Source organism: Ictalurus punctatus, chromosome 27 (assembly GCF_001660625.3).
Source record: "Ictalurus punctatus breed USDA103 chromosome 27, Coco_2.0, whole genome shotgun sequence".
NCBI lineage: Eukaryota > Metazoa > Chordata > Actinopteri > Siluriformes > Ictaluridae > Ictalurus > Ictalurus punctatus.
The window spans coordinates 5,139,138-5,152,537 of NC_030442.2; the positions used below are offsets into that span (position 1 = coordinate 5,139,138).

Consider the following 13,400-nt stretch of genomic DNA (forward strand, 5'->3'; position numbering starts at 1 on the left):
TGGGAGTTAATATAACAGTGTGGAGTGTGTGGAATGTGATTTTGGGGAAATAAACTGATAATAATAATGTGATATATTTACTTTAAATATTTAAGTGTATATGGTTTAATAACGTTCATGTAATAATGATTAGTTATGAGGATGAGGAGCTCGGTCTTCCTCTTCACCTCAAACCCCGGGATGCTCTCACAGTGAGACACATGTACTCATTAACATACAATCCAGTCCTGTGATCCAGCCTGGTTCAGACCAGTCTCTCTCTCTCTCTCTCTCTCTCTCTCTCTCTCTCTTTCTCTCTCTCTCTTAGTGCGTTTACATGGACAACAATAATCCACTCTTAACCCGATAACGACGATATTTTAATTAAGAAACTACCATGTAAACAGCAATTTTTAATTACCTTAATCTAATTAAGGTCATAATCGAAGTAAGCAATAATCGAATTAAGACGTGTGGAGTATTCCTGTTTTACTCGCATTATCAACGTGTATTACAGACATGTAAACACCTTAATGACATTATGAACGTCGTCTGCGAGTTTTCACCGCATTTTGCGACAGGACACGATTACACACGGCAGTGCTCAACATTTTACGGCGAACAAGAGAGTGTGGCTGCGTCCCAAACCGCATACTTTCCTACTATAGGCCTGTAGTGGGGGAAAATACATGTATCTCGGCTACTATATAGACAGTAAGTACTTGGTTTGGGACGCAGCCCACGGCTTCAAGCAGTCGTCTATTTGCACGTACAGCATGACAAATAATTAACTGTACTTAAAGCGTTCGTAAATTTTTTTTTTTTATAAAAACACCCAAAACTGTATACGGTACCATAACGAAGACGAACTGTATGTTGATACGTGAAATTCTGGAGGGACGTCAGACAGCGTGGCGCGGTGACGTAATGACGTGGGCTGTTAATCTAATTATGTTGTATAACATGTAAAACGGGAACATGACAGGAGTATTCTAAAAGCGACTCATGTAAACGCCTTAATCACATTATTATCTTACTCAGAATAAGGTCAATAATTAGATTAATGCTGTCCATGTAAACGTAGTCTGTCTCTCGGAGTGTTGTGTTCTCTCAGTACTGTACTTTTACACTCCTGCACTTTATAAGCTGCAGCTTGGAGGCGTGAGAGAAACGTGACTCGGCCATTTGCTGTGATGACGTGAGCCGTGATGTTCTGGTGAAACGAGTGGTATGGAGTATTTCTCTCATTTTCACACATCGTAGTCATCAGTGTGTCAGAGCCGAGGTGCATTTCACACGTGTTTCATTACTGTCTTTTACACTCTTCAGATCTTCTACCCTCACACTCTCGGATCTTCTACCCTCACACTCTCCGGATCTTCTACCCTCACACTCTCGGATCTTCTACCCTCACACTCTCCGGATCTTCTACCCTCACACTCTCGGATCTTATACCCTCACACTCCCGGATCTTATACCCTCACACTCTCTCGGATCTTATACCCTCACACTCTCTCGGATCTTATACCCTCACACTCTCTCGGATCGTATACCCTCACACTCTCTCGGATCGTATACCCTCACACTCTCTCGGATCTTATACCCTCACACTCTCTCGGATCTTATACCCTCACACTCTCTCGGATCTTATACCCTCACACTCTCTCGGATCTTATACCCTCACACTCCCGGATCTTATACCCTCACACTCTCGGATCGTATACCCTCACACTCTCCGGATCTTATCCCCTCACACTCTCTCGGATCTTATACCTTCACACTCTTTCGGATCTTATACCCTCACACTCTCCCGGATCTTATACCTCACACTCTCTCGGATCTTATCCCCTCACACTCTCCGGATCTTATACCTTCACACTCTTTCGGATCTTATACCCTCACACTCTCCCGGATCGTATACCCTCACACTCTCTCGGATCTTATACCCTCACACTCTCTCGGATCTTATACCCTCACACTCCCGGATCTTATACCCTCACACTCTCGGATCGTATACCCTCACACTCTCCGGATCTTATACCCTCACACTCCCGGATCTTATACCCTCACACTCTCTCGGATCTTATCCCCTCACACTCCCGGATCTTATACCCTCACACTCTCTCGGATCTTATACCTTCACACTCTTTCGGATCTTATACCCTCACACTCTCCCGGATCTTATACCTCACACTCTCTCGGATCTTATCCCCTCACACTCTCCGGATCTTATACCTTCACACTCTTTCGGATCGTATACCCTCACACTCTCTCGGATCTTATACCCTCACACTCCCGGATCTTCTACCCTCACACTCTCCGGATCTTCTACCCTCACACTCTCGGATCTTATACCCTCACACTCCCGGATCTTATACCCTCACACTCCCGGATCTTATACCCTCACACTCTCTCGGATCTTATCCCCTCACACTCCCGGATCTTATACCCTCACACTCTCTCGGATCGTATCCCCTCACACTCCCGGATCTTATACCCTCACACTCTCTCGGATCTTATACCCTCACACTCTCTCGGATCTTATACCCTCACACTCCCGGATCTTATACCCTCACACTCCCGGATCTTATCCCCTCACACTCCCGGATCTTATACCCTCACACTCTCTCGGCTCTTATACCCTCACACTCCCGGATCTTATACCCTCACACTCTCTCGGATCTTATACCCTCACACTCTCTCGGATCGTATACCCTCACACTCCCGGATCTTATCCCCTCACACTCCCGGATCTTATCCCCTCACACTCTCTCGGATCGTATCCCCTCACACTCCCGGATCTTATCCCCTCACACTCCCGGATCTTATACCTTCACACTCTCCGGATCTTATCCCCTCACACTCTCCGGATCTTATACTCTCACACTCTCCAGATTTTATATCCTCACACTCCCAGAACCCATCAGTGAATCCAGATGATCCTCAGTCTCAGAATCACACACCTTTTCCTATAAAATAAACTGATTTCAGCAGGCTCTAACAGGTGTTGAAGCTTTCATGTCACTGGTGGGTCATCGCTTGTGGGCGTGGCCTGTACAGGTTTTCTTTTTCAAGAAACTGTTGTAGCTGTATATCGCTTCAAAACCTAACCATTTAAACTCCGTTAACTAGCGCACTAATCAGTGTGAAAACTGTTCGTGAGAGTCACGTGTTACGCACTCAGCATCATTCTCAGATTAGATTAGCAAAGTGAGCAAACTGTACTAGTGATGTACACACACACACACACACCCCAGTGATCTCTGCTTCCTTCCAAGCTTTAAGTTTCTTCCTAAAGTCTAATGAGAGCTTGTACATGACCGGAGAAGATGACCACGCTTATAAGATTTTCTTCCATTTTTGCAGGAGCTGAAGAAACATCAGACCACACGCTCTGTAGAATCCGATCAGCTCTTTACAGCCTCGTGATTCATTTACACAGAGTTGAGAAAGTCTGGGTTCCTGCGTGCCGTGTGCAAGTATGTGATGGAATGTACATTGGTTAAGGAAGCATGGATGAGGGGAAACACCAAAACCTAGGGGTGTGTGTGAGAGAGAGAGAGAGAGAGAGCGCTGGAGTAATGATCAAAGTTGTAGCATGAGGATGTGAATAAAGTTCTTCCACTCAGACTGTGCAATACTGTGTGAAGTGTGTGTGTGTGTGTAGCTGTGACCTTTATGAAGGGCTATAAACTGCAGAGGGTTAGTGTTTGTGCTTCTGTCAGCACTGAGGGGTGACACTGCAGCCGTGTTATTCAAATAATCACATTATGCAAAGGTGAGACGTGAACCTGCTGTGTGTGTGTGTGTGTGTGTGTGTGTGTGTGTGTGTGTGTGTGTGTGTGTCTCTCAATGGTGATGATGATGATTGGTTATATGGTGTGGATTGGGATGGAGGTCACACCTTCACTGATGTCAGGTGATAATACACAATCCCATAATTCAGTTCACCATTAGAGTGATAAATCCACCTGGGCGCTGGGGCACTGCTAAACTAACACCATGTGACTAGCTGTAAGGTTTATTTAGGCTGGATGATGGTGATGATGATGATAGCGAATGTGTAAATGTTGTCATGAAGGTGATATAAAGGTGTAAGGTGTGTATATAATAGTGAGGTGCTATATATATATTTTTTGCTCTCCACACCTGCAACCTGCGCTTTTGCACTGAAAGTCGACTGTGTGTTTAAACAGGCTGCTAACTTGCACTTAATTTGCACACACATTCTCTCTCTCTCTCTCTCTCTCCCCCCCACACACAAACTTAATGTACAGAGACATGGCACTGTTACTGATGGCTCATTTCACTTCACCAATAAACCTCTAACCTCTATTATTATTATTATTATTACTATTATTATTATTATTATTATTGTGTGGCTGTCTGTTTATTGAGAGAGTAAATATAAATGTGTTAAAGAGAAACAATGAAAAATTAAAATATCAGATTTACAGTTTTGTCCACACATCTCGCTGCATCGACACTCAGCTCTCATAGCTCATATACACATGCACACACACATACACACACACGAAGAATGCCTTGATTATTATACAGGAGCTGAGTGTGTATGATGATGATGTATATAACTGTACGCTGCATGAGGATCCTGCTGGGTGATTCTGTGTAAAGAGAAAGTTTACTTAATAAACAATTTAATTCTGAAATGTAAAAGATTTCTAAACGCTGCAGTGATGTAAAAAAGTTATAATATTATTATTATTATTATTATTGCACAGTTTTCTGTAACATGACGTCATTTACAGCATTATAATTATTAAAAAAGGTGAAAGAACTATTACTGAATGGAATAAATAGATCAGATTTGCGGGAATGTTTCAGGCATGTGCTGATGATCGTTTCTTATACAGAAACATTTTGTTTCTGTAGACCAGCAGGACTCGTTTCGATGGTAACAATACTAATCCTGATGATATGGAAGGTTATGGGCTCATGCCTGGCGTGTATGATGACTCTGTACTATACATATTTCTTTTGTATGAATGTACTGTAAATATTGTGTATGCTTCTATACACAGTTGTGTGTCAGTTACAGCATGTATATGGGACTTTTCTAATCAGGAGTATCCACACGTGTGTTTATATATATATACATATATATACACACACACACACGTACACACGTGTAAAATAAATGTATGAATTGTGTTAAACGCATGTGATGTGGGCGATTAGAGAGTGTATACACTGAATGATAAACGGGAATGTCGGGATTCACTCTGATGTTAAAAAGGGAAAACCTGCGTTTTTGTGCCTTTTCTATAGAACTATGGAACAGAGACAATCTGCAGATCTGATGTACAAAACCAAAACTACATTAAAGTGTTTAAAGAAGAAAAGAATATTAATGTTATCTGATGTTTTTAATAACTTTAAAATATATAAATTTAGGATGCACTGTTACTGTTCTCACCCTGATTAGTTTCCTATAACCACACATCACCAAGTGTTTTATTCCTCTTACACCTCAGCAATTAACAAGGATGCATTATTTATTTATGTATATTAAGGAGCAACACATCATATTTTTTATCCATTTATATTTGTGTTTAACGTTGTGGAACGTGGAGTTTCTGTTGTCTGAGTTCAGCAGCACTGTGGTGATGAACAGTTTAATATTTGGATTGTTGCTTGTTTATGGTTTTGTTTATGTTAAACACAACTTTCTCTGATTTGTCTGTAAATATGTTTTAAAGGTTTGTGTAGCAGAACAGTTGCTGTTTCTCATCATGGTTACTGACTAAAGTTTATTTTCTCCTAGGTTTCAGTAGCGAGGGACGCTCTCCTGTCTCCGATGGACTATCGGACCAAGGCACCGTTTTCCGAGAAAGAAATGTTCCACATCCTTCCAAAGCTTCAGGCAAAAAGGGCCGATTTCCTCACCGTCATGCTAACCGGAAGCCTCCATCAGTGCCGGGGCTTCGTGGCCACACCCCCTCACACCCAAGACGACGGGCCGAGGGAAGACGATGTGACGAAGAGCGAGTCTGACAGTCTGGATCAGAGCCAGGATGGACCTCCTTCAACTTTATTAGCCATCGACCCTCAGAAAGGACCCAGAGATCCAGGTTCTGTGGCTGATGCAGATCTGGATCAAGAGGACATCTCTAAAACTCTGGTTCTGTTCTCACCTGGAGACATGAGGAAGTCTCTGAATTCTGGAGCTGGAACAGATGTTCTTCAGAGTGAAAAGGAAGCTGTGGACCTCCAGACATGTCTCTTGGAGAAGAACCAACAACCATCAACAAAATATTGTGATGCAGGTGATGGTGGAATCATCAGTTTATCACAACCAAAATGTGACCCACTTATCTGCACTGCTTCTCCTACATCTCCTCCTGTGACCAACATGCAGAAGCACCAACCAGTACAAGAACTTTCAGGGAACCAGAATGAGGAAAACGATGGTAGGATTCCTGGGTTAGGAGTCAAACAAGAGTCTAACCCACTAGCTTCTTTTTCATATCCTCCTTTGACCAAGAACCATCTAGAACAAGAACCTTCCAAGAACCAATGTGACGATCCAGATGATCTTGGCATTTCCAGTTTATTCAGACAAAAGAGCAATCCCTCAGCCACTGTACTGCTTCCATCTGGTTCTGCTGCATCTCCTCCTTTCACCAAAGTGGAGAGAACCTTCACCCACATTGCTGAGACCACTCATCTGAACATCATGTCATCCCGAGTACCTCAGGTTCAGGGGGAGAACCCTGAGGTATCTGAGGACCTTCAGTGTGAGGTGGAACCTCAAACCAGAAGCATCATCCTAGAAGCAGGAGGTGTCTGGTCTAAAATCTCATCTCGCACTCCAGCACAAGAAACTCAAGGACATAATGTAGTTAATGGACCTGTGCAGAAACAGAATCCTGCCAAAGTGGACACCACTGTTTCTCTTGTTTCCATGGAGACGCAGCGACATGTACAAAGAGAAACTTTACCAGAAAAGCACAAAGATGAGGTCCAGTGCAGGACAGAAGACAAACCTGGAGGTAAAAGCACAACATCTCATCAGAGGAGCAGGAGTCGGATCCCCATCCTGGTATCGGAGGATAGTGCTGCTGTGGATCCATCACTATCCTGGGATCAAACCCGGAAACGGTCCAAGCAGCAGGAGTTTGCCCGATTGGTGCTGGAGAGACAGAGACAGACACTAAACTCCAGGACATCTTCATCACTTTCCTCTGGAGAGGAGCCCAGGAGAGCCTCAGAGACTCTGTCCACCACTGAGGAGGACACACACCAATCAGACGACTCGATTGGGAAAGTCAAACAGGAAGTTAAGGAGCGAGGGGGTGAGGGGTGGAGCAGCAGGATCCCTCGACCCGTTACGCCCATCAAAAGAGCTCCGGCTAAGCTTCTGTTAGCCATCGCAGCTAAATCCACTGTGAAACCCAAAACCACAACACACACTGCAAACACTGGGTATTATTATTATTATTATTATTATTATTATTGTTATTATTGTAAAAGTTCTTAGTCTTCTTGTTCACGTCCTTTAGATATCGGTCTAAACCATGGACCTGGAGCACTAGAGGTAGGGGGTTGTTTTACTAGCTGGACAGCACGCTATGGAGAATGTGCTCTGTGCCAGGGAGCGTACTGTCCAGGGATCTTTTGGAGATTCAGACCTTCCTTCACATCCTAGTCATTCCTGGCTTTGATTCCTGGCTTTTATCGCTCTGTTGGTATGGGATGGCCATCTCGCAGAGGATATTGACATTGTTGCTCCTCTGCTCTCTGCCATCGGTTGGTGTTTGTACCCCTTCTATGTTGTCTTGAGGGTGTTGCTCCTGCACATATTCCAGTGCATGTATGCTGCTTACTACCTTGTTCTGATTGATTGCTGTATTCAGTCTTTGCCAGTAAGGGGCAGCCCCAGATAATATGGTTCAGTATGGACCACAGTCCAGTATGTCTTAGCCATTGGTATGTCTTTTCTTGGTCTCTTCCAATATGGCTTTGTCGATGAGCAGCTGGTCTTTGCATCCATAACTTCCTTTCCTACAGCCCTTCTGATTTGCAGGTAGTAACCTGTTCTGAGCCTGGAGTCTGTAGCTTTTTTCCATTAATAATGGCTGTGAGCATCTCATACATGTTGGGAAGACAGGTGATGGGTCGGTAATTCAATGGAGTTGTTGGTCTTGTCCGTCTTGGGGAGTAGCTTATTGTAGGCCTGTGCTAGTTTTTGGTAGATAATGGGCAGGATCTTGATCCAGAAGTTGGCTATTCCAGCTATCCCTGGTGCCTTCCAGTTCCTGGTTTTGCTGATGGTAGCAGTGGTCTCTTTGATGTTGATGTCGTTCCATACTGGTTCTCTGTACCTTCGTGTTGATCCTGTTGTTGGATCCAAGCTGCTCCCTTGGTGGTGGTGCTGTCATTCTCTCAGATCTTTTTCCATAATGTTACGAATTCTACGACAGTTCTCCATACAGCTTCCATGTTTATCTCTTTGCCGCTCATCTTTCCAAGCTGGTTGTTTTCATTTTTATCTCCTCAGTCTTTCAGTTGCGTCGAACATGATTGTGGCAGATGCATGGACAAGCTGTTTAATCTCCATGAGGTTCACTGACCTTGCTACTGGATCACATGCCTGATCTTGCAGAAGGCTTCATTTGGTTGCCTGATGGCTTATTTGTAGCATTAGACTTAGGGATAGATGAATGTTCTCCAGTTGTTTTTTTTAGGAATTTCCATCTCTGTTTTCCATCTCTCTTTTGGGTGCTATAGTGATGGTGGCATCTACTTATTGTTCTACTTCAGCCATGGTATGTGGATCTGGTACATCTTACTGCATCCATAGTTTTCCAGGTTCTCAGTTCCCCACAGCCCACCTGTCTGTTTGGTTTATCTTACCTGTGTTACCCAGTCCATACCACATGGAGGTGGGATTGAACTTCTAAGGACATGTTGTTGTTGTTGTTGTTGTTGTTGTTTTGTAGTTGATGTTGGATTTGTCACTCAGCAGCTGGTGTTTCATTCCCCATTTCCTCTTTGATTAAGTGTACACTTGCAGCACAAGGCGAGGAGTGTGTAGTGTGTACGGTTTACTCTTGACTCGTAGTGTGTATTGTAGTGAACACACTCACCTTTCACCTTTTGTGATGTCATTGTGATGTCATTGTGTGAGTAATGATGTGTTATTATTTCAGGCTGAGGTGTGTGCAGTTTGGAGCCAGTGGGAGGTCTAAATCTGCTCTGTCCAGGCCGGCTAGTCCTCGAACCCCGCTACGCTGCATCTTCACCACCTCACGCAGCTTAAACTCCACCCACAGGACACATAGCCCCTCCCCCCACCGCATAATTGGCAGGACTATCACAAGCTCGCACACTCACAGTGACGGCGCCACACACGGCGTCACACACGGCGTCACACACGGCGGTAATCGAACCAAAGCTGCTTCATCTGTTAAACAGACACCTAAAGTGAAGCAGAAACACAACACAACTACAACCAGGTAATAATAATCATCGTCATCATCACCATCATCATCATCATCACCACCACTAGCTGAAGATAAAGAATTCAGTAAACTGTTTATTCTGCTCACACACACACTCACTCACACACACACTGTCACTCACTCACACACACTCTCACACTCACTCACTCACACATATACACACTCTCTCTCACACTCACTCACACACTCACACTCACTCTCACACACACTCACTCTTACACACTCACTCACACACACTCACTCTCACACTCTCGCACACGCACGTGCACTCACACACACGTACACTCACATGTACACACTCACATGCACTCACACACACGTACACTCACACATTCTCAAACACTCACACGTGTACACACACATACACACTCTTACACACACTCTCTCACACACACTTGCACACACTCACACGTACACTCACACACGTGCATTCACACATTCTCAAACACACACATGTACACACACATACACACTCTTACACACACTCTCTCTCTCACACTCGCACACACTCACACGTACACTCACACACATGTGCATTCACACATTCTCAAACACTCACACATGTACACACACATACACACTCTTACACACACTCTCTCACACACACTCACACGTACACTCACACACATGTGCATTCACACATTCTCAAACACTCTCACACACACTCGTACACACACACACACATTCACACAAAAGGGGGAATTAAGCCTAAACAGTCCAACAGCCCTGAACATGTTTGGGAGGAAACCCACATGGACATGGGGAGAACAACTCCACACAGACAGTAACCTGAGCTCAGGATGGAACCGGGAACCCTGGAGCTGTGAGGAGACAGTACTACTACACCACCCTCCTGCCCAATATTATTATTAATAATAATTAACTTAATTAAATATAAATATTGTAAAGTGTTATTTATTATAAAAAATGTAGCCCTGCCCTCTTGTTTCCTATTGGCTGTTGAAGTTTGTACATTACTGTAGGGTTTAATGATGAAATCAATGTAAATCTGATACAGGAAGTGAATCTTATTTTAATTATTATTTAATGGTTATTTGTATATAAAGTATTGGCACATTTTTGTGTGTGTGTGTGTAATAGAGAGCGTGAATAATGGCTGCACTGTGACTTCCTGTTTGTTTTATTATGAGTTACTGAGCTTCCACACTTTCTGTGTTAGTGATATACAGCGTCATGTTTACACTAAACCTCTCTTGTGTTTTTAGTACAATTATAATTATTCTTTCAGAACATTTTGACTTTCCCCCTAATGAAGGAGCAGATCCACTGTACAGAAAGAAATCTCATCAAAGAACACGGAATTAAACTCAGTAAGTAGACTATGTTATGTTAAAGTAAATACACAAATGTCAAAGTTACACAAGAATAAAGGAATTTATAAAGCAACTGGAATATTTTATTATCATTTATTTATTCCCCGCAGCCCCGGATTAATTTTTGTGCTTATTTAATTGTGGATTTATTTTATTTTATTTATTTTTTAATTTATTTTCAAAACCAACATGAATTTATTAATCTACAGAATCAGTCATTTCAGTCATAACTTACATTTAAACTGTTTGATAACAGAAAGATTTGTGTTCCTGTGTAGTCCACCTTGGATTTAAGTTCCACAGTAAATAAAACCTACTTCATGAACTGCTTTGTAGTTTATTTCTAATTTCTAATCATCCAAACCCTGAGAGGTGAAAATTCTGCACTAAGGCAACAACAGGAAACACATTATGTAATCTAAACCTGTCGAATCGAAATAAAAGAAGTGTGAGTAGGGAAACCTGACTTCAGCCAGATCTTCATGTGAGACAGCTTCAGGAAAATTTTATTTAAGAAAAGAAGCAGTGAAAGTTTCTACAGCAGACATGAAACACATCTTCAGCTAACATTCAAACTAAAACAACCAGGAAAATCGTCGTCAAATCACAAATGCTGTCATTTCTGACGCACATATTTTTATTTTCATATTCACTTATTACTTAAATAAATACAGCTCAGGTTTAAGAACAAACCCTGCTGTTGTATTGTAAAGTGTTTCATGAAGTGCAAAAAACACACATTCACACCCAATTGATGCTTTTGTCCCTCTGTGGTGTAGTTGTTAATGTTCATGCTAGTGGTGCGGTTTGTAAGGGAATTAGCCCGGGGAAGGGCGGAGCACAGACCCACAAGAGACAGGTTTTAGTCAAAACGGGGGTTTTATTTGTCTGTGGAGCTGTCTGTAGTGAGGAGGTGAGTGTGTGTGAGTGTGAGGGGTTTTGTGTGGGTGTGGCTGGCGTTGTGACATTCTCGAGGGTGTGCCGGGGTTCCCGAGAGGTGTGTGTGGGTTTCCCGTGCCATCATCCACCATCAAAAGCGATCTCACCACCCGGCGGTCTCGTCCGCACTCACACCTCCGGGGAGAGAAGGAGAGAGAGAGAGAGAGAGATTAGCGAGAGGATACCGTCGTGCTAAAGGTTGGAGTGCCTCTATGCTGCTGAAGAATGCGCATATAGTCTGTCTCTTAGCCGTTCTCCTCGCACGGGTGGAAGAGCGTCCTTTTATCCTCTTCCGCCGTCGCCTGAGTGGTGGAATTTCCCCGACGGACTCCCCAATCGCCGGCCGGTGTAGCGTCGACGGTCCCGCCCCACCGTGACGGTCCTTCCGGCTGATGGTGTGTTTGGCACGAGGCTGTCCGCTTCGTGCCGGCGCGACAGTCAAGGAAGGAGCGACTTTCTTATTATGTGCGCCGGCTGTCGGTCCGTCGCGACAGTACCCCCCCTCAGCTCCGAGCCTACTGCCGCTTGGTAGTGGGCCCAGAGTGCGTCTTGCTGTGAGAGCCCATCTGCATTACCATGTTGGGCCCCCGCCCGGTGCTGGACCTGATACGAGAAGTCCTGTAAGGCGAGGAACCAGCGGGTTACCCGGGCATTCGTGTCTTTGGCCTTGGCCATCCACTGTAGGGGGGCGTGGTCCATTACGAGGACGAAGTGCCGGCCAGCCAGGTAGTACCGCAGCTCCTCGATGGCCCATTTTATTGCCAGGGCCTCTCGCTCGACGCCTGCGTATTTCCTCTCAGCGGGGGACAACTTCCGGCTGATATAGAGGACCGGGTGTTCTTCTCCATCGAAGGTTTGCGAGAAGACTGCGCCAAGCCCGGTCTCGGACGCATTGGTGTGCACCGTGAATGGGAGGGCAAAGTCCGGGTTGCGCAGTACCGGCGCGCTGGTGAGGGCACATTTCAGGACTTGGAAGGCCCTCTCTGCGTCGGCTGACCACCTAACCTGGTCTGGCTGGCCCTTCTTTGTGAGATCTGAGAGGGGGGACGCTACAGCAGAGAAGTTAGGCACGAACCTCTGGTAGTACCCCGCCAACCCCAAGAAGGTACGTACCTGTTTCTTTGATGTGGGTCGAGGGTAGTCCTTTACAGCCTCGATTTTCTTTGTTTGTGGCTTCAGCATCCCCTGGCCAATGCGGTATCCCAGGTACTGGGCCTCAGTCAGTCCTAGGTGGCATTTCTTGGGGTTGGCTGTCAGGCCGGCCTCTCGGAGCGCCTTCAGGACCTCCCCTAGATGAAACAGGTGGTCTGCCCATGTGGGGCGGATGACTGCGTCGTCCAGGTAGGCAGCTGCAAACATGCGGTGGGGCCGCAGGAGGATGTCCATCAACCTCTGGAACATTGGGGGTACCCTGTGTAGCCCAAAGGGGAGAACCCGGTACTGCCAGTGGCCGGTGGCCGTGCTAAAGGCCGTCTTGGGTCTTGGACCGACTAAGGTACGCTTGCCATGGTCTGTGTCCTCGGGCCGCATATGCCGACACTACCGGTGCCGGTTCCACCCACTTCTTTAGAAGGTTCACGTGGTAGAGCTTCTCCTCCGCGCGCTTACCGGGCTGTTGCAGGCGGTAGTTGACAGGGCCCCGGCGCTCGAGGACTGTATACGG

The 13,400-nt window shown here is 45.1% G+C and overlaps 1 protein-coding gene across 1 annotated transcript in view; it reads left to right on the forward strand.

Annotated features, from left to right (window-relative positions):
- Nucleotides 1-11,165, forward strand: part of ttbk1a (tau tubulin kinase 1a) — a 31,386-nt gene extending 20,221 nt beyond the window's left edge. Inside the window, exons 15-16 of the mRNA XM_053676458.1 lie at nucleotides 5,765-7,425; nucleotides 9,153-11,165. Of these exons, the coding sequence (XP_053532433.1) occupies nucleotides 5,765-7,425; nucleotides 9,153-9,462 (1,971 nt within the window). The 3' untranslated portion in view covers nucleotides 9,463-11,165. The remainder of the gene's footprint in view (nucleotides 1-5,764; nucleotides 7,426-9,152) is intronic.
- The last annotated feature ends 2,235 nt before the right edge of the window (nucleotides 11,166-13,400 follow it).